This window comes from Gobius niger (assembly GCF_951799975.1).
Source record: "Gobius niger genome assembly, chromosome: 20".
Lineage (NCBI taxonomy): Eukaryota > Metazoa > Chordata > Actinopteri > Gobiiformes > Gobiidae > Gobius > Gobius niger.
The window spans coordinates 22,368,727-22,389,653 of NC_136871.1; the positions used below are offsets into that span (position 1 = coordinate 22,368,727).

General features: G+C 43.2%; 1 protein-coding gene across 1 annotated transcript in view; it reads right to left on the reverse strand.

Annotated features, from left to right (window-relative positions):
• Window positions 1-20,540, reverse strand: part of LOC306979629 (sodium- and chloride-dependent GABA transporter 2-like) — a 40,310-nt gene extending 19,770 nt beyond the window's left edge. The window contains exons 1-12 of the mRNA XM_079578652.1: window positions 20,220-20,540; window positions 19,766-19,944; window positions 9,517-9,651; window positions 7,129-7,269; window positions 6,502-6,589; window positions 5,027-5,159; window positions 4,812-4,946; window positions 3,765-3,868; window positions 3,554-3,678; window positions 2,710-2,822; window positions 2,496-2,633; window positions 2,293-2,395 (exon numbers count right to left, since the gene is read on the reverse strand). Coding sequence (XP_079434778.1) covers window positions 2,293-2,395; window positions 2,496-2,633; window positions 2,710-2,822; window positions 3,554-3,678; window positions 3,765-3,868; window positions 4,812-4,946; window positions 5,027-5,159; window positions 6,502-6,589; window positions 7,129-7,269; window positions 9,517-9,651; window positions 19,766-19,944; window positions 20,220-20,227 — 1,402 coding nt within the window. The 5' untranslated portion in view covers window positions 20,228-20,540. The remainder of the gene's footprint in view (window positions 1-2,292; window positions 2,396-2,495; window positions 2,634-2,709; window positions 2,823-3,553; window positions 3,679-3,764; window positions 3,869-4,811; window positions 4,947-5,026; window positions 5,160-6,501; window positions 6,590-7,128; window positions 7,270-9,516; window positions 9,652-19,765; window positions 19,945-20,219) is intronic.
• Window positions 20,541-20,927: the final 387 nt, after the last annotated feature.

Here is a 20,927-nt window from a genome sequence, read left to right on the forward strand (position 1 = left end):
ACATCTTTTACTGCTCATTTCCATGGAGACCTGGTCCAGAGCGGAACCTATTATTATTGATGGGCAGGTGAAGCCTTGTAAGCCAAAGTCTAAGATTCGGAGCTTCAGAGCTGCTTAATTCTGTTTGAACACTGACATCTTGTGGACAAACTTTATTATTGCAACTACTCATAAACATGAGTGAAGCACCAAAATCTATGTGTCAGTCACCTGCTGCTCTGAGGCAGGACCATGGATGTATGTTATCAAGGCAGGACATCAATGTGCAATCTTTTTTTTTGATTCAGCAAATTATTATTATTATTTTTAATGGGGAGATGCAGCACATTTACTTATCACTCACGGTTTACATTACCAAAATATGGCCCAGAAAACATCTGTGGTTGAGCGCCTTGCCACTCAAAGCACTTTTCAAGACAATTGACACTTTGGTCACGTGACCAGCTGTTAGCGAAACAGGCTCTGATGTAATGCTTCGAAGCCCTTTGCTTCAGAGAAAACAATACAAGCTCCGGAGTGCTGAGGTTTTTTTCACCGTTGCCTATTATATATATTTTTAGTGGCAGGGGAAACTGGAGTCCCTGGAGGAAACCTACGCACATACAGGTTGACATGCAAACTCCACAGAGAAAGGCACCCGTCCGGCTAGAGCATAGGTGTCAAACTCTGTGTGTCACAAGTTTGAGAGAAAAAGTCTGATTTATTTTCAATGACGCCATAAATTTTGTGAAACAAAATGTGAAAATCCAAGAAAACAAAGAAAACTAAATCATTCTAAAGCACAACATCTATTTTATAGATCAATCTGAAGCATTTGCTGCTGATATTTTTCTCACAGTGGAAAAAGTAACAACTAGAGAACAGATACTTCATTATAATTTTACTCAAGTGGAAGTAAAAATATGATAAAACTACTTTGAGAAGTACAATTTCTTCAAAAAGTACATGTACTTGAGTAAATGTAACTGCGTACTACCCGCCTCTGTTCACAAGCCAAGAAATCATACTGTAAGTGAATGTGTGCACAGGACATGGACATTTTAAATTTCAGTATGGGATGTTATTATGGGATCTTAATAAAATGAGAAAATTGTAATGTTGTAATGAGGCAACAGGTAAAAGACTAGAAAGCTCCCGCACACTGTCTCACTTTCACATTTTTCGGTCAAACTGACCTTCACCAGGCTATACAAATATTGAAAAAAAAAAAAAACCTCTGTCACTAGTTGGCAAGAGTCAGAATAACAAATATGTGCTGCATGGAGGTAATAACTAAATTTGTTCTTTTTTGTAGTTTGATTTTTCAACAGCAGGAAAGAGTTCCAACGTAGAGAAAAACATTGATTCAAGACATTGGTCATCAAGGATTGGCAAAATGTTAATAGTTAGTCTCGGTTTGATTTTATCTATTTATTTTTTACTTTATGCATTGCTGTTGGTAGCAGAGTGACGTCTTGGGTGTTACTGAAAAGTTTTCACATGACATTTTTGCCCACCAAACGGCGCATCATCGGGTTTACAGGGGCTATAAACTTGGCTATATTTTGCATGGGCTGGGCTGAAATGGGACAATAAAATATTAGAAAAACATGTTCTGATGAGTCACACTTTCTGTAGCCGCATTCCTCCGGTCGCCTCAGAATGGGGTGGAAACAACATGAATGTCTCCAGAGACCTTTGGGCTTGGCACTTTTCTTTAGGATTCAGGATAGAAAACATTCCATTGAAGAAACGAAAGTATCAAATCATTTTAATGTGGTTTGTAGTATTTTTGAAGTGACTGACGGGATCTACATGAACCAGAAACTGTGTTAGTTGTCTGCATTTAATCACAGACACATTTTAATGAAATTTTACTATTATGTTCTTTGTTTAGGGATAAGTCTAGATTACATATTTTTTGTAAATCAGATGAACTGGATCAATGGACCTAAACCTATTCTGCAAGCCGCATAGCCTTTACTTCTGCACTCTCCCTGAATCAAGTGGTGGACTTGTGAAACTCTAAGAACATATATCAATGTGCATAGCCAAAGAGGTTTTAAAATCTGATACTGCTGCCAGGTTCCTCTAGCTTCATGTGAACCTAGAGGAATTAAAATGCCGTAAATCTACCACCTGATACCACCATGATATGCCTAATAAAGTAGCCACTTATTTTGAATTGAATTGATTTATTGGGACAGGCCAGTATTTATATAATGGTGATTATGTTGTAAAATTCAAAATACTGCAGTCCTAGTATTTGACTAATACTATATGTGCCTTGCATGCTGAGCGTGTGTTGCTTACCGTAAATCCATCCCATTGCTATTGACTGGAAAACGGATAGAAGAAGGAGGTTGTTCCCACTGCAGACATAGTGGTCAAAAAGTTGAAGGAAATACAATCCTCCCTGCGAAACACAGCAAGACAATCAATGTAGGTTTTTACTTGTGAATAAAAAACAGTATAGTATAGTATTGTTATAGCATTGTTGACTCAAAAGCACTTGCCTCTGTGACTAGGAGGAGTCCCAGGAAGAAGCAAACGACACAGAGGCAAAGCAGCAGTAGCTCTCGTCGGTACGCTTTTCGGAAAATAGTAGGGAACATGTCTGTCACTGAAGTCACCAGACACTCCAGACTGACAAACTGACATGGATGGGTGAGCACAACCACAAAACACCATCTCCACCTACTACACAGCGCACGCTTCTGCTCGTCTTACCTGTGTGTCGGCTCCCAGCAGGATCACCATGATGAAGAAGCAGATGGCCCACAGCTGAGGTAAGGGCATCATAGCCACAGCACGCGGGTAAGCGATGAAAGCCAAGCCGGGGCCTGTGAAAGACAGCTTTGTTTGTTATAATAATAGACAGAAAGGAGCAACAGTTTAGGTTGAACCGGTTCAACTGTTTGTGTAACTTCTCACAGGTTTAATTGAGGAAAAAAAAAGTCTGTCTCAAATTGCGGGACCGAACCACAAATGGTAGCCTACACGGTTGAATACAGGCTCATCTACAGTTCTGGCTGAAGGATGCTTTAAAAAAGTTCAACCAACTACAATTGCACTAGGGTTGCAAGCTGCATAGAAGAACAAATTTCACTATATGCACAGTTATTATAATTCAGTCACTAAGCTTTACTGGAGGCCACATTACAATTATTATCAGTAAAAAACAGTATTTCATTTGAAGATGTTTACCTAATATCTGGGAACACTGATATTTATAAATTAGGACTTAACTAAGTCATGGTTTATCCACTTTTGGTTTAGCACTATTTCCGAACAGTTATAGTCCCAGTTTATTTTTAGATGGCACTTGCTGTGGAGTCAGTCCAAGTCAGTCTTACACTGGGAATGATTGGCAAAACTATGTTGAAAACAAATCAGACAAGAGACTATTGAAATAATTAAGTATTGCTGATGCCTCCAGTGTTTTGGTTGTTGTAAAGTGCTTTAGAAATAAAACTTGATTGACTGATTTAAAAAAAAAGAGAGTAGCTGTATCTTTACTAGCTCAGTGATAAAGCACATGTGTGTACAAAATGTTGTGCAATACTGATTTTACCTGATGCAGCCACTTGAGATATGGGCAGACCTTGCTCATAGGACATAAAACCCAAAACAGAAAAGATTGCAAATCCCGCCACAAAACTTGACCCTGCATTTACCAAACACAAAACGAATGTGTCCCTAACAGAAAAAAAACAACATATATATGTATATTATTATTCATATCACTTGAATGATTTAAATAGCAATAGCAATCATCAGCTTACTTGTAGACATTATTGTTATATTGGTTGTAGCTCCCTAGAGCAGTCAGTGTCCCTTGACAAATCCCAAAGGAAAAGAGAACTTGCGCACCAGCATCCATCCACACCTAAAACAAGAAAATGTGATTATTACAGTAGACACTAAATATATTGGTATAGGCTATTTTATTTGGTTGAACTTAGAGGATCGAACAACAAAAAAACAACAACTTGATATTAGTGCATATTTGACTTTTTTTGCGGCCTGCTGTATGAGTGATTTAAATTACTGTGGCCTCTATGATGATCAATTGTTTTTTATGGTTCTTGTTAGGCTTTCTCTGCTGATGGAATCATCTCCATGGTTACGCATATGTTCCATTCATGCTAACCACCAATACAGTCACTAAAATATTAAATACGTGCTAATATCAAGGCATTGGCTTTATAAATTAAATAATAAACACATGTTTACATGTCATTTTAATTTCTATTGGACTGGAAGCTGATTTGTATAGGCAAGGTAAGGCATATTTATTTATACCGCACATTTTGTACACTAGGCAACTCAATGCGCCTATAGCACTTTCTACATGACACCCAAATCGCTTCCCACAGTGTAGAGGATTTATTGGTAAACGGTGTTCTCTGATTACCCTACAATAATACATACAAACTGTATTTTAAAGGTTTCTGAAAAAATATGGAAAAAGTCTGTTGTATTGAAGGATAAGAGTGCTTACTGGAACGCCATAGTAGCGAAGTAAATGCTTGTGAGATAGCAAGTAAACTATACAAACCAGTCACCTGGCCCATGGTTATAGAAGAGGAAGCGTGGGAGTCAAGGCACTCTGGATGAGCAATAAAGGTATTTTATTTCAGCGTCACTTACGTGTTTCGACTCGAAGGAGCGATCACCGGGCTCTGTTTTATTGTTTGTAGGAATTCAGACCCTTTACTACTGTGGATCTTTTCCATTGCTCCCAATAATAGCTGATTTTGAACATCCACAACATTTTCAGTATGAGACTTGAGTATAATCACGTAGAGAAGCCATTCCTATTGACCTACTTGAGGGTCAGCCAGTCGGGATGGATCAGGATACAAGTAGAAAGCCAAACCGTCCATTGCTCCGGGTAAAGTGAGTCCACGAATCAGGAGAACGAGTAACATCACATATGGGAAAGTGGCAGTGAAGTAGACTACCTATCAATACAATAAAAGAAATGAGTTTGCTAAAATAAACTGTTTAATCAGATGATTAGGATAGTGCATAGTCGTCGTACCTTGCCAGTGGATCTTACTCCCTTCCACACACAGAAGTAACAAATGATCCAAGCCAGCAAAAGACACAAGACAAGCTCCCATCGCAGACTGCCAATATGTTCAATGCTGTCAGAGATACCCAGTACTCGCCTCCTGAAACAGCATTGATTATTGGCTTGATTAGTACATATGTATGAAAAAAAAACATCCTCAGCAACCGCGGGTGGTCTCTTTTATATGTAAGGAAGGAGGCTGTAAGGAGGGAGGCCGAGGACTAGTGAGCGTGAGAGCCTCTATCCAGGATGATACATCCGAGATTCATAAGTACATCAAAGACAAGCTCCAACAGATGATGTGCTCAGTGAATGTCTCACAAAATGAGTAAGGATGAGGTGCTGGAGGTTCCGTCATGGGAGGACAAGCCCCTACAAAGGATGTACCACCGAAACATAACTGAAGGACAGCACAGAGGCATTCATCATGGCTGCACAGGAGCAGACAAGACCCCAGGTGCAGACTGTGCAAAGATGCCAATGAGACAATCCATCACATAACTGCAGGGTGTAAGATGCTGGCAGGGAAAGCTTACATTGAGCGCCATAACCAAGTGGCTGGTATAGTGTACAGGAACATCTGTGCAGAGTATGGGCTGGAAACCCAAAGGTCAAAGTGGGAAACACCTCCAAAGGTGGTCGAGAATGGAGTCCTGTGGGACTGTGACCAGATACAGACGGACAGAATGGTAATGAACCAACCGGACGTTGTGGTGGTGGACAAAGAGCAGAGGAGCCGTTGTGGTCGACATAGCAATACCAAGCGACTTCAACATCAGGAAAAAGGAACACGAGAAACTAGAGAAATACCAGGGGCTCAGAGAAGAGCTGGAGAAAACCTGGAGGGTGAAGGCATCAGTGGTGCCCGTCGTCATTGGGGCACTCGGGGCAGTGACCCCCAAACTGGAGGAGTGGCTCCAGCAGATCCCAGGAAATACATCAGACATCTCGGTCCAGACAAGTGCAGTTCTAGGAATAGCAAAGATACTGTACAGAACCCTCAAGCTCCCAGGCCTCTGGTAGAGGACCCGAGCTTGGAGGAAAAAGAGACCGCCCGCGGAGGGTGAGGAAGATATATATATATATGCGCATTTACATATAGCTTATATATATACATATATACACACATGCACACACTTATATGCATACAGTATACACTATATACTGTACTGTAAGCCATATCATTAGTTCCATCATGAAAATGGTTATGACATTTTGATGGATGCTGGCACTCAAGAACTGTCTGGGGAATTGAAGTTGTATACTATAGATTTTAGTACAAGACTGTCAATCCAAGCCAATCCTTGATTGAGCTTATATCTGGAATTACTGGGTTTTCACAATGAAGGTGTGTCCCTGCATGGTTGATATCAGTCCGACTCATGGTTCTCTATTGAAATGTTTATTAATAGTCACACCATATGGGTAGACAGAATACTCACTCCCAAAACTCAGTTGCTGGTGATGTTGCGTTTAGTGAAGCCGTCCAGTTGGAAGATGAATTTGTCTTGCCAAACTCAACACAGTTTACTGCAGAAAGGGAAGGTAAACACATCAATGAAATTATGGTACATACAGGGGTGGGAACTTATAACTATATACTTATTTACTTCCTCCCACTCCTTTCAAGTTTATGTACAGTATTATGTATATATGAAAGCAGGTTAAAATGTCGTAAAAACTGCACGTTAATGTAAAAAATAATCTTGTATATATGTAATGTACATTGAACTCAGAATAAACAATCAATCAATTTATTAAGTATCATAAAACAATAAAACAGGCAATGTTATATAACAACTCTTGACTGAAAGGCTAATATACTAAAGTGCCTCATTACGAAATACGCATTTGGCAAGAAATAGTGAGAATTTACAGCACTGATTATGTAAAAATTGGGTCACACTTGTATAATCTAGCAGAATAGTAACTCCCATAATTAGGACACTTTAAAACTATTTTTCACAATCTTACAACAATCCTTTTACTATATTCAAATCAGGCTAATCCTCACAAGGCAGAGGCTGATCAGAAACATCATGTATAGCAGTGAAGCTCTGGGCGCTTACCTGTGTTCCAGTCGTTTCTGCAGCTGGCCCATGGAATCTCCGCACTGAAGGAGGAGAAGAGGTAGAAGAAGGCCCATGCCTGAATCACGATGTATGATACTGCAGCGTAGGCTATCACCACCTGAGTGGCATAACCAATTCCTGCAGCAAGAAAGATTATTGTTATAATGGCCATATGATGTAGAGACTTTAGTTGATTCATTTATTGAATTACTTTTTTTTTTAGGGGCTGTGAGGTGGCTATAGTATTGTATCTGATCAGTAGGTAGAGTAGCCAATATTATCTAGATTTTTAATGTAACCTTAACCTTTAACCTTAACCTGTAACCTTTCCTGTTTACCAGGAAAGTGCCATTGAGGTCTGAAGATTTCTTTTACTCAAGTAAAAGTAACAATACTTTAACATACAATACAGTACTCCTCAAGTACCACCAAGATGTAGTCCTCAATGTTGTAGTAATCATAATACAATGTTGTTGTTTTTTGTTGTTTTTTATGTTCTCACTGTTGGAAGAGTTAGAGCTGTTACTACAGAAAGTTACAAAAGTTAAACTATTCGCCTCTGGGGCTAATGCTTTTAGGCACACAAAGACTCAGGGCGATTTCCTATGTCATAAAAATGCAGTAACATAATTTTGTATTTAACATTTATTTAAATGTCTTCGTCCTTTATTTAACCAAGAAAGTCCCACTGAGATTAAGCATCTAATTTCCAGGGGAGTTCTGGCAATAATAATGTCTTATGACAGCGGATGAGAGCAGGAGGTACAAAATTCTGAAAGCAAAGATTAGCAGGTTGGTGTGATGCCAAGGCCCTGCCACTGCATATATACTGTATTTACATACAGTATGTTTTTCTTTCGTGTTGTCTTTCTCTGCTTGTTATTATTGTGGTCTTTCTGAAAAAAAAATCTGAAAATGAGCCAGCTATTAACACAGCAGTATTATTTACAGCGATCCTTTCACTGCGACTCAGACTGACTTGTTTTTATACTTGAAAGAGCCCATTGATTTAGTCATGAGTGCTGAGCCTTCGGGCAGTTCACTCGGCCCGACAGTTTGTGTTGTTATGACAGGTGTTGGTTATGAGAGCAAGATCTCTTTGAAACCGTGCAGGACCTTCACATGTAATAGCTGTGCCTGATGTTTATTTACTTTGTCTTTAACTATTTTCTTTATGAATATAGTAAAAGAGCAAAAGATGAAGATGTGTCAAAAGCCTGTAAACTGAAAAACTTGTGGTTGGCTTTTTGGAGGGTTCATGTGACAGCTATTACAAGTAATAAAGGTACTTTTTAGCTTTTTCCAGCATGTACAAAATAGCTGTATAATTTTGTAAAAACAAAGGTTTTCATAATCACTGTCACATCCAGGAGCGTTAACTTTTGGTGCTCAAATAAAAACATATACAGTGAGAACCAGATGTTTACATACACTTCGTAAAAAGACACAATTGCATTTTTGTCTCACTGTCAGACATGAAACCAGAATTATTTTTTTCAGGACAATTAGAATTAAAAAAAAATCATTTGTAATTGTCAAATTCCAGAAGAATGAGAGATATAATTTTCTACATTTTTTTTAAATTAGATTAGATTAGATTTAACTTTATTGTCCACCTCGGTGGAAATTTGTCTTTGGTTCACCATCACAGTCACAAAAACACAAAGTAGCAATAGACAGGGCAGACAGTATCAAAGACAATAAGTTAATTATAAAGACAATTAAAAACAATTGTGCTGCAGACTCCACAAGCGCTTACTCAGCAGGTTTATTGCATTAGGCACAAATGAGCCCTTCTCTGTAGCTAAAGGTATTCTGTAGATGCGCCCAGAGAGCATCAGACTAAACTCATCAAACAAGGGATGCTCTGAGTCACTGACGATGGATGTGGCTGCTCTACCATAGCTGTCTGATAAAGGACGTCCAGTGACCCGCCTTCTGTCTGATCTGTATGATGACTGGTCATTTCCATCACTGTTTTAACCATTGAACCTGAAATAGCACCCAAGATGAACCAGACTTGAGCTCCAAGGTCATGACATCATCAGTGCTTTCCCAAATTGTTTAAAGGTATAGTGATCTTAGTGTATGTACCTTCTGTAAAAAGTAATACATTGAAATTGAGTAGAAAATTCTGTCTTTCATTCTTCTGGAATTTGACAAATAGAAATCATTTTAAAGAAAAATGAAATGTAATTCTGGTTTCATGTCAGACAGTGAGAAAATAAATGCAATAGTGTCTTTTTATGACGTGTATGTAAGCATCTGGTTCTTACTGTAAATATAAACAAGGCCAACCCAAAGCCATACTCTAACAAACTTTTGATTCGTTAGCATTAATGTATTTCATACATGTGTAGTTGGTGTAGTTAGAATGTGTCCTACCTTCAAATAGGGGGCAGAAGTGTCTCCAGCAGGTGATGCAGCCCTGTGATGTGAACTGCCCCATAGCTGACTCCAGGAGAAACTGGGGGATCCCACAAGATAGTAGGAATAGGACATAAGGCACCAAGAATGCACCTAAAACACATACATTGTATACATCTGTAAGTACTTGTTTAATTATACTTTATACAGGAGCAAAATTATTTTTTGAAGTATCAATATTGTAAAGGGCATTTAAGTTCATCCTTAAAATTACACTAGAGGGTAAGTTACTCATGTAACCTCCTTGATTTAGATGCATCTTATCATGTGTTTGGTTGGAGCAAGGTGACTAGTGGATTAGTTCTATAGTTGTACACACAGGTGGGGAGCCTTAGTATTGTGGAAGCTGCCCTGGGTTTTTTTTTTGCCTTTGGGACTCATGTTGTAGAACTAAACCATATTAAAATATCTAACTCTATCGTCTAAGTCTGGACATTCAGTTAATTTCATTTTCAGGCAAGGCAAGTTTATTCATACAGCACATCTTTCATGCACAAGGCAACTCAATGTGCCTAAACACAATAAAAACACAACAAAAACACAATAAAGCAAATCAATTGATACAACTCATAAAAATATACAAAAATGCAAATATGTACATGTTAAAATTATATATTAAAATGTGTTAAAATACAATTAAATACAATAGGCAGCAGTAAATAAGCTTTCAGCCTGGACTTAAACATAGTCAGGGTTAAGGCCTGATTCACCTTTGCTGCATGAAACTGAAACACTCAGAGACTCGTGCTCTGAGTCAGTGACATGCGGATTTAACCAGTGAAGTCTAAACTCTAAGCAGAAGCGAGTAGATATCCTTCACTCTTAAAAGTAGGGTTTGTAAGATTTATTTATATATATATATATATATATATATATATATATATATATATATATATTATATATATATATATATATATGTACATATATATATATATTCCATCAGCTTGACCTATACAAAATTTGACATTATTTTTACTTATAACAACTATAACAACAAACATTTGTATGATTAAGATCAAGAAAATTATGGGGGGGGCGGGGGGGTTGTTGTTATTATTATCATTATTATCTATAATATAATATAATAATAATCTATAATATAAAACGCAATCGCGAGTAGGGCGGGGCTTAGCTCCATAAGGGCGCCACCATGTTTATTTCCCAGAAATCCGCGGGCAGCCCCCACGTGACCGTCTCACCAGCCGCGGCCATTAGCCACGGGTCCATATGGACCGCGGTGCTGTCCGAGGAAAACCTGGCATCACAACAACGCGAGTGCAGGAGGTCTGACTGCCGTGCGAGTGTGCTCGCATCCAAACAGGGCGATGTGTGTCATCGTCACTCACAGCTAAACTTCAGGCTGCAGACGCTCCGCACAGGTACAGTGACATCCTCCAAAACACATCTGCGCGTCTTTGTTTAAGTCTCTCCTGCAGTGACCGTGGCTGTGGTTCATTATAGATCCAGTGCTGCGTAATGTCAGAGGCGCAGACGAATGCGTAAGATCCAATCCTGGCCATATGCCGTTTCAAAAGCTTTGTCTCCGAAAAAAAGTACACGCAGAAAGTTGTCCAAACAACTGGCCAAATATGAGCTTCGAATCAAACGCGCTGCTCCGAGTGCTTCAGCCTCCGTGAGGAAAGCGAAAATGAAACTTAACGAGCGCATGGCCTGCACTGCGATGCAGATAACTTTTTTTTTTTTTTACTTTGGTGCTGTACCATTTGTCTTCTATTTTGCTTTCAAGTATTGTGAGCCCAGAGGTACATTTTATTATAAAGCGCCTTTGAAAGCATTGCCAATTTCATTCTAAGATTATAAATAGGCTACTGTCAAGTAACAATCATTAGGTTATTTTATTTCAAAACCAACTTATTACTTTTTACATTGTACTTGCACCGTGATGCTCCAAACCGCAGGTCCTGCACCGTGCACCGAACCGTGAGAGCTGAACCCCTAATATTTATCCATAAAGATTCCACTGTCTTTTGAATTCTATTCCCTGAATTTAGCAAACATATTGTAGTCGCTCATTCTGCTGGTGTTCTGGACAACGGGCTCACTCCTTTATCCACAATGCAGGAGTAGGTAACTTGGCAATACACTACACAGTCACTACAGAGGTTCTATTGTAGAGGCTCAGAGCTTTGTCTGGTCAAAGGGTCATGAGTAACAATCATCAAATATAACAAAGGAGTATGGATGCATAAAACACCAATTGCAGTTTGTTTGAAATTATTTTGAGCTTTCATTCTTTTATACATTTGTAGTGGCCATAGTTTTTGGAATGGGTTGGGAACCACTGGTCTACTTACTGCGGGTCTACAGCTATACTGAGTGACGGGTTATAGGGCCTATACTGGACATTTCTTTGTAATAACTCATAATCTCAGAATATCAAATGTGGAGACTAGCGAGGCCCGGCCGAAGGGAGGTGCGAGGTGCAGCACCGGTCTCCTTCTCTGTGTGCGTATGTGGCGCACAACGTGGCGCATAGAGGCGCATATTGGTAATGCATCGGTGCCGGATCGGCAAAATAGGATGCTTAGGGTAGCAAGTGCCACTGTTTGAGAATCACTGATATGGGTCAATTTAATATGCAAAGTGCATTAGATTGAAGTTAAAAAAGAATTTATACAGTATATTAACAAAAAAAATAGCAGTCTGTATTTTTGTCAATCTGTTCTTTTCTGGGACCTTTAGGTTACTTTCGTAACCCCGGTTCTCTGAGTAGCATGAGTGAGATGTCTCACTATGGGATACGCCCCCTCGCATATTCACAGAAGCCTTTATACCACTACGCCAGCCCTGAGTGGCTGGCAGTGGCAACGTTGTGACGTTGGCACCCCATATAAGCTCCAGTCACAGTGTCGCCCGTCATTCAATAAGCACACCTCTTCTCGCTTCACCCCATCAGCAAGAAGGGCGTTCTGGTGAGACATCTCACTCATGCTACTCAGAGAACCGGGGTTACGAAAGTAACCTAAAGTTCCTAAGTACTCCCCTGAAGTAGGCCCATGAGGTAGCCAGGCCCCTGGTAGAATGAGCTCTGAGCCCATCAGGAACCTGAAGGCCTGCAGCGGAATAAGCCATGGAAATGGCCTCCACAATCCAATGGGAAAGTCTCTGTTTAGAGACAGGCTTTCCCTTGTGGGGCTTTGCCCAGGACACAAATAGCTGATCCACCTGCCTAAATGATCTGGTCCTATCAACGTAGGCACACAGAGCACGAACAGGGCACAGCTTGTGCAAACGCTGCTGTTGAGTGTGAGGTGGAGGCTGAAAAGCATCCAAAATCACCTGTGAGCAAGTACCAACCACCTTTGGAATAAAGGCTGGCGTGGATATCACTGACACGTTTTGTCGTGGCCATAGCCAATAGTAAAACAGTTTTAAGTGACAGTATTTTCAGCTCGATATCCTCTAACGGCTCAAAGGGATGGTCCGTTAGTGCTTGTAGCACAACAGACAGATCCCAAGAGGGAGACATGGACTTGGAGACCGGTAACAGTCTTCTGGCTCCTTTCATGAAACGACACACCAGAGGATGCTGGCCAAGTGTTATGCCATCAAAACCAACATGGCATGCAGAAATTGCAGCCAAATATACTCTGACAGTGGAGAATGCTCTCCTTTTGTCAATAAGGTCTTGTAGAAATGACAAAAAGACATTGAGCGGAGAGTTAAAGGGGAATACTCCCTCTTTAACACACCAGTCCTCAAAAATTCTCCACTGACGGTCATACAAAGACCTCGTGGATGCGGCCCTTGCGCTCTGAATAGTACACATTCTGAGGCAGACCTGCCGTGGTCAAGCTTACCCACTCAGGGGCCAGGCTTGTAGTGCAAGCCGCTCTGGGTGAGGATGAAATATTTGTCCGTCCGCTTGGGTCAGTAAGTCCCTGCGCAACGGGAGGGGCCAGGGAGGCCCTTGGAGTAGTTGTTTCACCTCCGCAAGCCATGGCATAGACGGCCAATGCGGAGCGATCAGTATCAGTGACAGGCGATGTTGCCTCACTCTGAGAAGAGTGGCAGTTATCATCGTCAGAGGAGGAAATGCATAGAGCAACCTCCGTGGCCACTCGTGGGCAAGTGCGTCCACTCCCAGCGGTGCACGTTGATCGTGCAGGGAGAAGAAGTGAGGGCAGTGCGTGTTCTCCGCCGATGCGAAGAGGTCCACCGCTGCGCGGCCAAACCTGATCCAGATCTGGTCTATTACACATGGGTTTAAACGCCATTCCCCGTACAGGGGATTTCCTCTGGAGAGGAGATCTGCACCTGTATTCAGGACACCGGGAACGTACGTCGCTCTCAGAGAGAGAATATGCACATTGCTCCATAATAGAAGTTTGCGCGTGAGTGCAAGCAGGTGGCGAGAGCGCAGCCCCCCTTGGCGATTTATGTGAGCCACGGTGTCCTTAGCACATGCTTTCCCCGAAGGATTGGAAGAAAGTGTCTCAGTGTAAGGACCACTGCCATAAGCTCGAGATAGTTTATATGCACGCGGCGGAGGCGAGGACTCCAAACACCATTTATGGGTCTGCCCTCGAACACACCGCCCCATCCAGTGAGGCTGGCATCCGTAGTGATCACCTTCCTGGTGATCACTGTGCCCATACTCACTCCCTCGGTCAGGATACCTCTCAGTTTCCACACACGCAGCGCGAGCGCGCAAAGAGCGGATATCGTGACTGTGCGCATCCGATGACGCACGGGTCCAGCTTGAGTGAAGACACCCAAATCTGAAAATCCCGCAGGTAAAGGCGGCCCAGTTTGACAACAAGGAGCACTGATGCCATGAGACCCAACATCCTTAGACACAGACCGTATGAGACCCTCTTTCCCGGGGTGAAATGGGCCAAAGTGTCCGTGAACGTGCGCACCCTCTCTGGGGAGAGATGGGCTTCGTAAGCGACAGAATCCAATGTCAGCCCCAGAAACGCTACTTGAAAACACTCTTGGTTGTGTTCACTATAAACCCTAGGTCGCGCAGATGGGAGAGCACGAGTTGCGTATGAACGACTACCTCCTCCTGTGTATGCGCCATCAGAAGCCAATCGTCCAGATATGTGGCCAAGCGAATTCCCCGCTCCCTGAGAGGGGCTAACGCTGCCTCGATACACTTGACAAACACTCTCGGGCTCAGTGAGAGGCCGAAGGGCAGCACTGTGTATTCGTATGTCATGTCAGAAACCTCAAATATTTTCTGTGAGGCGGGTATATGGAGATATGGAAATATGCGTCCTTCAGGTCTATGGACGTAAACCAGTCGCCTGGACGAACTAACCGGATCAATGCCGAGTGCGTGAGCATTCGAAACTTGTACCTCCTGAGATACGAATTCAGTGCTCTCAGATCCAGGATTGGACAAATGCCGCTCCCCTCTTTCTTCTTGATCAGAAAATACCTGGAGTAAAAGCCGCTGCGCTTCTGATCCAATGGTATTTGCTGAATGGCTCTTTTTTCCAGCAGTGAGGATATTTCCTCTGCTAAGATCATGGCTGAGTGCCCCTGAGCCTGGGAGGATATTAGGCCGTTGAATTTTGGAGGTACTGTAGCAAACTGAAGCCTGTAACCTCTGGTTGTAGTTCTCAACACCCATTTTGATTTTGTGCATTTCTTCCAGCTTTCTGCCCTGAGAGACAGGGTGGGGTGGGCCAGCTGCGCCTGGGTATTCAACAGCGATCCTGTGCCGCCCTCTATCGGCGGTGGGACGGTGGTGGGGCTTGAGAAAACAGCACATGCGCGGCCTAATGCACTGGAAGCAGTGTGCGCGGAGGCCCAAGGAAGAACGTGGGCTCTCCCTAGTGGCTCGGAGCGAAAAAGGAATCTGTTTTGCAATTTTGATTCTTTTTTGCTTGATTTTTTCAAAGTCGTGCACTGTGCCCTCGGCCTTGAGCCTGGATGCATCAGCGCACTGTTTATTTTTTAAAAATGTGTGTATGTGCTTGTGAGACTCATGAGTGGCATGGAACAATCCAACACGTGAACATAGTCTCTCTTCCTCTTGGTGGGGACATGTGGGTCCTCCTGAGGGGCGCACACGACACTGGAGTCGGGGATGACCTCCTGTGGCACACTGGAACTGACAGAGACGGGCAAACGTAGAACCCGGCCGTCTCCGTCTGAAAGCAGCGGGGTGGACTGCTAAGACGCCTTCTTCTTCCTCCTCAGCGGCTGTGATGCGCCATGTGGCCGTGGAACAGCCTGAGGAGTAGAGGAGGCCGCCGTTTTCTTCGGCCACGCGGGTCTAACCTGCTGGGGGCCAGCAGCAGACACGGCGGGAGCCTGTGGCTTTGGTCGTCGCGGGATGCGGAAGGAGGGATAAGCCGGCCTATTGGAACCCGCTTGGGCCAAGTTGGACTTCGGGGTCGACTGAGTGGCGGGAATTTTGCGCGGGAGACAGAGCTGAAGGGCTTCGTCATCTCGCTTTTTCGCTTCGCACCGCTGTTGCATTGAGGCAAGAGCAGAGCCAAAAATTCCCTCTGGAACAACCGGCATGTCCAAAATGTCTTCCCTTTCTTTGTCAGACAAATTGGTCAAATTCAGCCACCTTGCCCTCTCCTGTAACACCAACATAGCCATACATTTCCCTATAGCCTGTACAGCACAGCGCTGGACACGCAGGCATATGTCAGAGACAGTGGTGATGTCATCCCATATGGCAGGATTTGGGACTTGAGACACCTCCATGTTGACTTGAGTCAACATGGAGGTGACGTTTAGAGCTCTCACCGACAAAGCGGCCGCTTTGTAGGCCCGTTCAGTCATGGTGGACTGAAAGCGGTCGGACTTAGAGGGGTGGGCGGGTGGTCTGGTGGACGTAGCCGAGAGCTCCGGGTGAAGGTGGGCCGCCCCCATGGACTCCATATGCGGCATGCGGGCAATTCCGAGCCTGTCCATGTCCACACAATCCAGAGAGGAAGCGCCAAAAATTGGGTTCTTGCTGGAAAGAGGGTCTTTCCAAGAGACTGACATCTCCTCGAGTAGCTCTGGGAAGACCGGGAGAAGCTGTTGCGTGACCCACTTAGCTTGGGGCAATTTCTTCCCTTCATAGTGGGAGCGGGGAGCCTCCGCCGCGACCGGTGGCCAGGAAATATTCAGTTTCTCCGCTGCGCGTTTGCACACATCGTGGAGGTCTGAACTGAGCGGCGGCTTTGCAGCCCCGTCGTCATTCCTGCCGTGAGTCAACGGGGAACTCTCCCCTTGGCCCTGGGGAACGAAAGAGGAGTCATCCTCGTCGTCCTCCGACACCAAAAGGTCCTCTCCAAATGAGTCCTCCTCCTCATAGTCGAACAGGAGCGGTTCCTCATCTTCGAGAGGATGCAGGTCTAGCACCGAGCCCCAGGACAACGGCGCGGGATCACCTCGAGCCACCCCGAGCTGGTGTACTGCGGTGGCGGGCTCGGCTGCTCCGAGCTGGTGTGCTGCGGTAGCGGCGGGCTCATTCAGAGCGGGATCCCTCTCCGAGAGGAAGGCTTGGCGGGCCAGCCGGCGGCGGAGACATTTCACCGTGAACCGGGAGCAGTGATGCCGGGAGCCGGGATGATCTAAAGCGGCTCGGGCATGTTCCAGCCCGAGGCATGCTAAGCAGACCTGGTGTGAGTCATTGCTCGAGATCTTGTTCCCGCAAGTGCAAAGCCGAGCGCTATCCTGCTCCATCTCCATGGCGGGAGAAAGCTTTTCAGCTGTTGCCCTGTTTGTTGACTGGAGTGCCAACAAACAAAGTGCAGAAAACTAGCTTGGTGTAGTCTAGCAAATCGTCACTTGAGCTAGTCAACGCAATAGTCCGTCCTGTATGGTGGCAGGGCGTAGTGTCAAGACCGCTAACGCTAGGCGGCAGAGGGGTTAGCTCTACCTATAAGCTGTTAAGCTAGCAGTCAGAGACACACAGAAGAATTGCGGTAACTTGGCCTAGTGAAGCGAGAAGAGATGATTGAATGACGGGCGACACTGTGACTGGAGCTTATATGGGGTGCCAACGTCACAACGTCGCCACTGCCAGCCACTCAGGGCTGGCGTAGTGGTATAAAGGCTTCTGTGAATACGCGAGGGGGCGTATCCCATAGTGAGACATCGAAACGAATGCTATGAAGGAGAACACCAGGTTACAGCCACTGTTTTTGGCAGTAACAGCCCCTATGAATTCACCTACTTAGGTGTAAACTAGGACCCAACTTTGAAACAATTTAAAATTTAACTTGTCCAACTTTAGATACACACTGAGGCGTCCCATTTGTACTCTATGTTCTTGTCACATTTTATGTATTAGACATCAAGTTGGTCAAGGGGCTGTTAAACGATTCTGGGGCCTCTTGAATTATTATATAAATATGCACTCGAGATCAATGATAACCCAGGCACTATCACCATAGTCAAATACTAACTAGCAAAGTATGGATTATGTAAGGGATAATGTATAGAACGCTGGTCATTATCGGGAAAATAAGCACCGACAGGGCGAACCGGACCCCGACGCGAAGCGGAGGGGTCTTGTTTCGCCCTGAAGGTGCTTATTTTACCGATAATGCAATTCCCCCAACTTCTCTCGCAGTGACGGGGACAGAGATAGTGTCCGCTACTACGTACGCGCGGAGTGATATGAAAGCACCAACTCCGTTGCCATTGGCAGCGGTCATTATTTTTTTCAGAGGTCCTTTATCAGAAAATAATGACCGGTAGAACGTTGGGAAATCCCATTCAAATCAATGGAGCTTCTACTTCCGTTGTGAAGAGCCGTATAATAAGTACTGATAAAATGGCGACTCGATCTACTTCTAGAGGACAATGCAGCATCCCAAAAACTGCTTTCATCAAATCTGCCTTCTCTGTAATTGCAATGGGTCAGTGGAACAGACTGCCAATAGAGATTATTGTATATAGGCTCTATACTACATTTTTAAAATATGCGCTTTTAACTAAAAAATGGCTTCTAGAAAAATCAAACTTGCACTCATGATCAGTAACGTTGTCATGAGGGAGCGGCCGCTCACCTGGAAAAAAGGATTGGTGGAAAATTTTGTAATGTTTCACACTTATTTAAATTAAATGTATGTTAATGATCATTTTAAAATGTATAAATTCATGGTCACATACTCATCTACACTACATTTAAAATCGTACTGTAACATCAATCTCCCCAGGGACTACACATGGAAATGATCACTTTTGCTATAACCTGGTACAATGCATCTTTCCCTGAATAAAAAGCACACCATACCATACCTGGTTTTGGAAGAGTACAATAGAAGATTTTATTGTGAGTGACACAGGTTATACAGGTTATCTGTTCACGATCTGTTGCAAACTCCTGTCATAATACTAAACTGACTGTGTCTGCTGCTTCAAACATTTGCCCGTGTATGTGTTTACATGGTGAGGGGTAGGTTTGGGGGGCGCTGTAAAAAAAAAAAAAAAAAAGATTTGAAAATAAAAATTGATCAATCTGAGAAAAATTACCTTGATCATTTTGGCCATGCTACATTGTAGTTGAAAGTTTTGTTGGTGTAAATAACACTGTCCTGAATGAACCCACATGGACTTAATTATACTGTATGTTCAAGGGAAACTGGTAGAATGACTTGTGACTGGAGCACTCAAAGAATGTTATCAAGAATGTAGAAAGCACTTATATGCTGTAGGTTTTTTGGTCATGTCTGATGAACGCCGCCAGATGTGTTTTGTATGTGTGAACTGTTTCTTGTCTGCTTATGTACACTGCCTTTTTTGTTGTTTGTAAGGAGACAATATAATAAACAAATCTATTTAAAAGTCAGCATAGACTGCTGCACTGGTTATTTTGTCACAGATAAATGTAATAAAGGCAGAATTCCCAAAGCAGAGACCTTCAGGGGGTAATTATTAATGGGCTACAAAACCACATATCTGGAAAATATTAACCTAATCACTTCTAAAATCAAGGAGTGCTGTGCAGGCTTACACACCATTTAATAAAATCTGGACCATAAAGCTATGTGGTCCAGATTTTATTAAATGGTGTGTAAGCCTGCACAGCACTCCTTGATTTTAGAAGTGATTAGGTTAATATTTTCTAGACATGCCTACACACTGACCTTTCCTAAATAAATCTATATTAATCAAAGCATTCCTTGTTGATAATTTCCCCGGGGTAAAGCCAGGTTGCTTTTGAGCAATACTTCTGATAAAGAGAAGGCTTTTTGTTAACCATGCACCTTTTATGTCTTACCTCCGCCATTCTTGTAGCACAGATAGGGAAACCTCCACAGATTTCCGAGCCCCACTAGTGTTCCAGCCGTGGCCAAAAGAAACTCGATCTTATTCGCCCACTGACCACGGTCAAGCAGTTGCTGGGTTTTCTTCACCAGACTCCTGTCCTGGCCTGATCCCCCCGGGCTACTTCCCTTCCTAGACATTGCAATAAAAAGAAAACCAATAGAGGTGGTAGTGTGGATCTGTCCTGGCTTTTGACTATATTAGTCATGCAGTAAGTCCACAAAAACATTATCATGTACTTGATGATTTAGTGGATAATCTCAAAGTCTGTCACCAAAGCAACACACCCAAATTGGTTTCAATAGAAATATGTGCTTTAAAAGGTAAGAAAATATTCAGTAGTAATGCAGGTAGTACAAGCAGCCTCTAAGCATAAACCATTGATAGAAAACACATGCAAAACTTACCCCTCCATCTGGATGCTCCCTCCCTTAAGAGTTGCCAACAGCAACAGCAAACTGCTTAGTATTCCCCTCAGCTGGATGCACAGAGCCCTACACAAATACGGTCTCCAGGCTTCCTATTTCTGCCTATGACCTCACTACTATGAGTTGCACGCTCTCTCCATGTCGCCTCAGACCAGAGTGATGTTTAGCTTTGACAGTGAACGGGGATATACCACAAGCACCAGCACCACTTCCTCTGCTGTACTTTTCCACTGACACAGGATCAGTTTGAGTCACTGAGATTAGCATGTTGCTAACAACTAAACCAAATCAGCTGAGCACTCTCTGCTCTGTCTGCCACTGTAAACAGCTAACAGTCAAACGCCCTCTGGGAATTGGTCCCCATAGCTCATAAATCAAGCTAAATGGCTCTACTGGCTGGGTTTATGTGGTCACTGAAGTTTTCCTCACTTGTGCCATTGCTTTACATTCTCTTGCTTCCTTTTCACACTTTGTAAAGTGGTAGGTATGTAAACAGACAATGTAGTGTTTTTATTCCAAGTGATCAAAGGTGATTTTGCACTCGCACACAAACACAAACGCATGCACACGCACACACACGCACGCACACACACACGCACACACACACGCACGCGCGCACACACACACACACGCACACACACACACACACACACACACACACACACGCACACACACACGCACACGCAC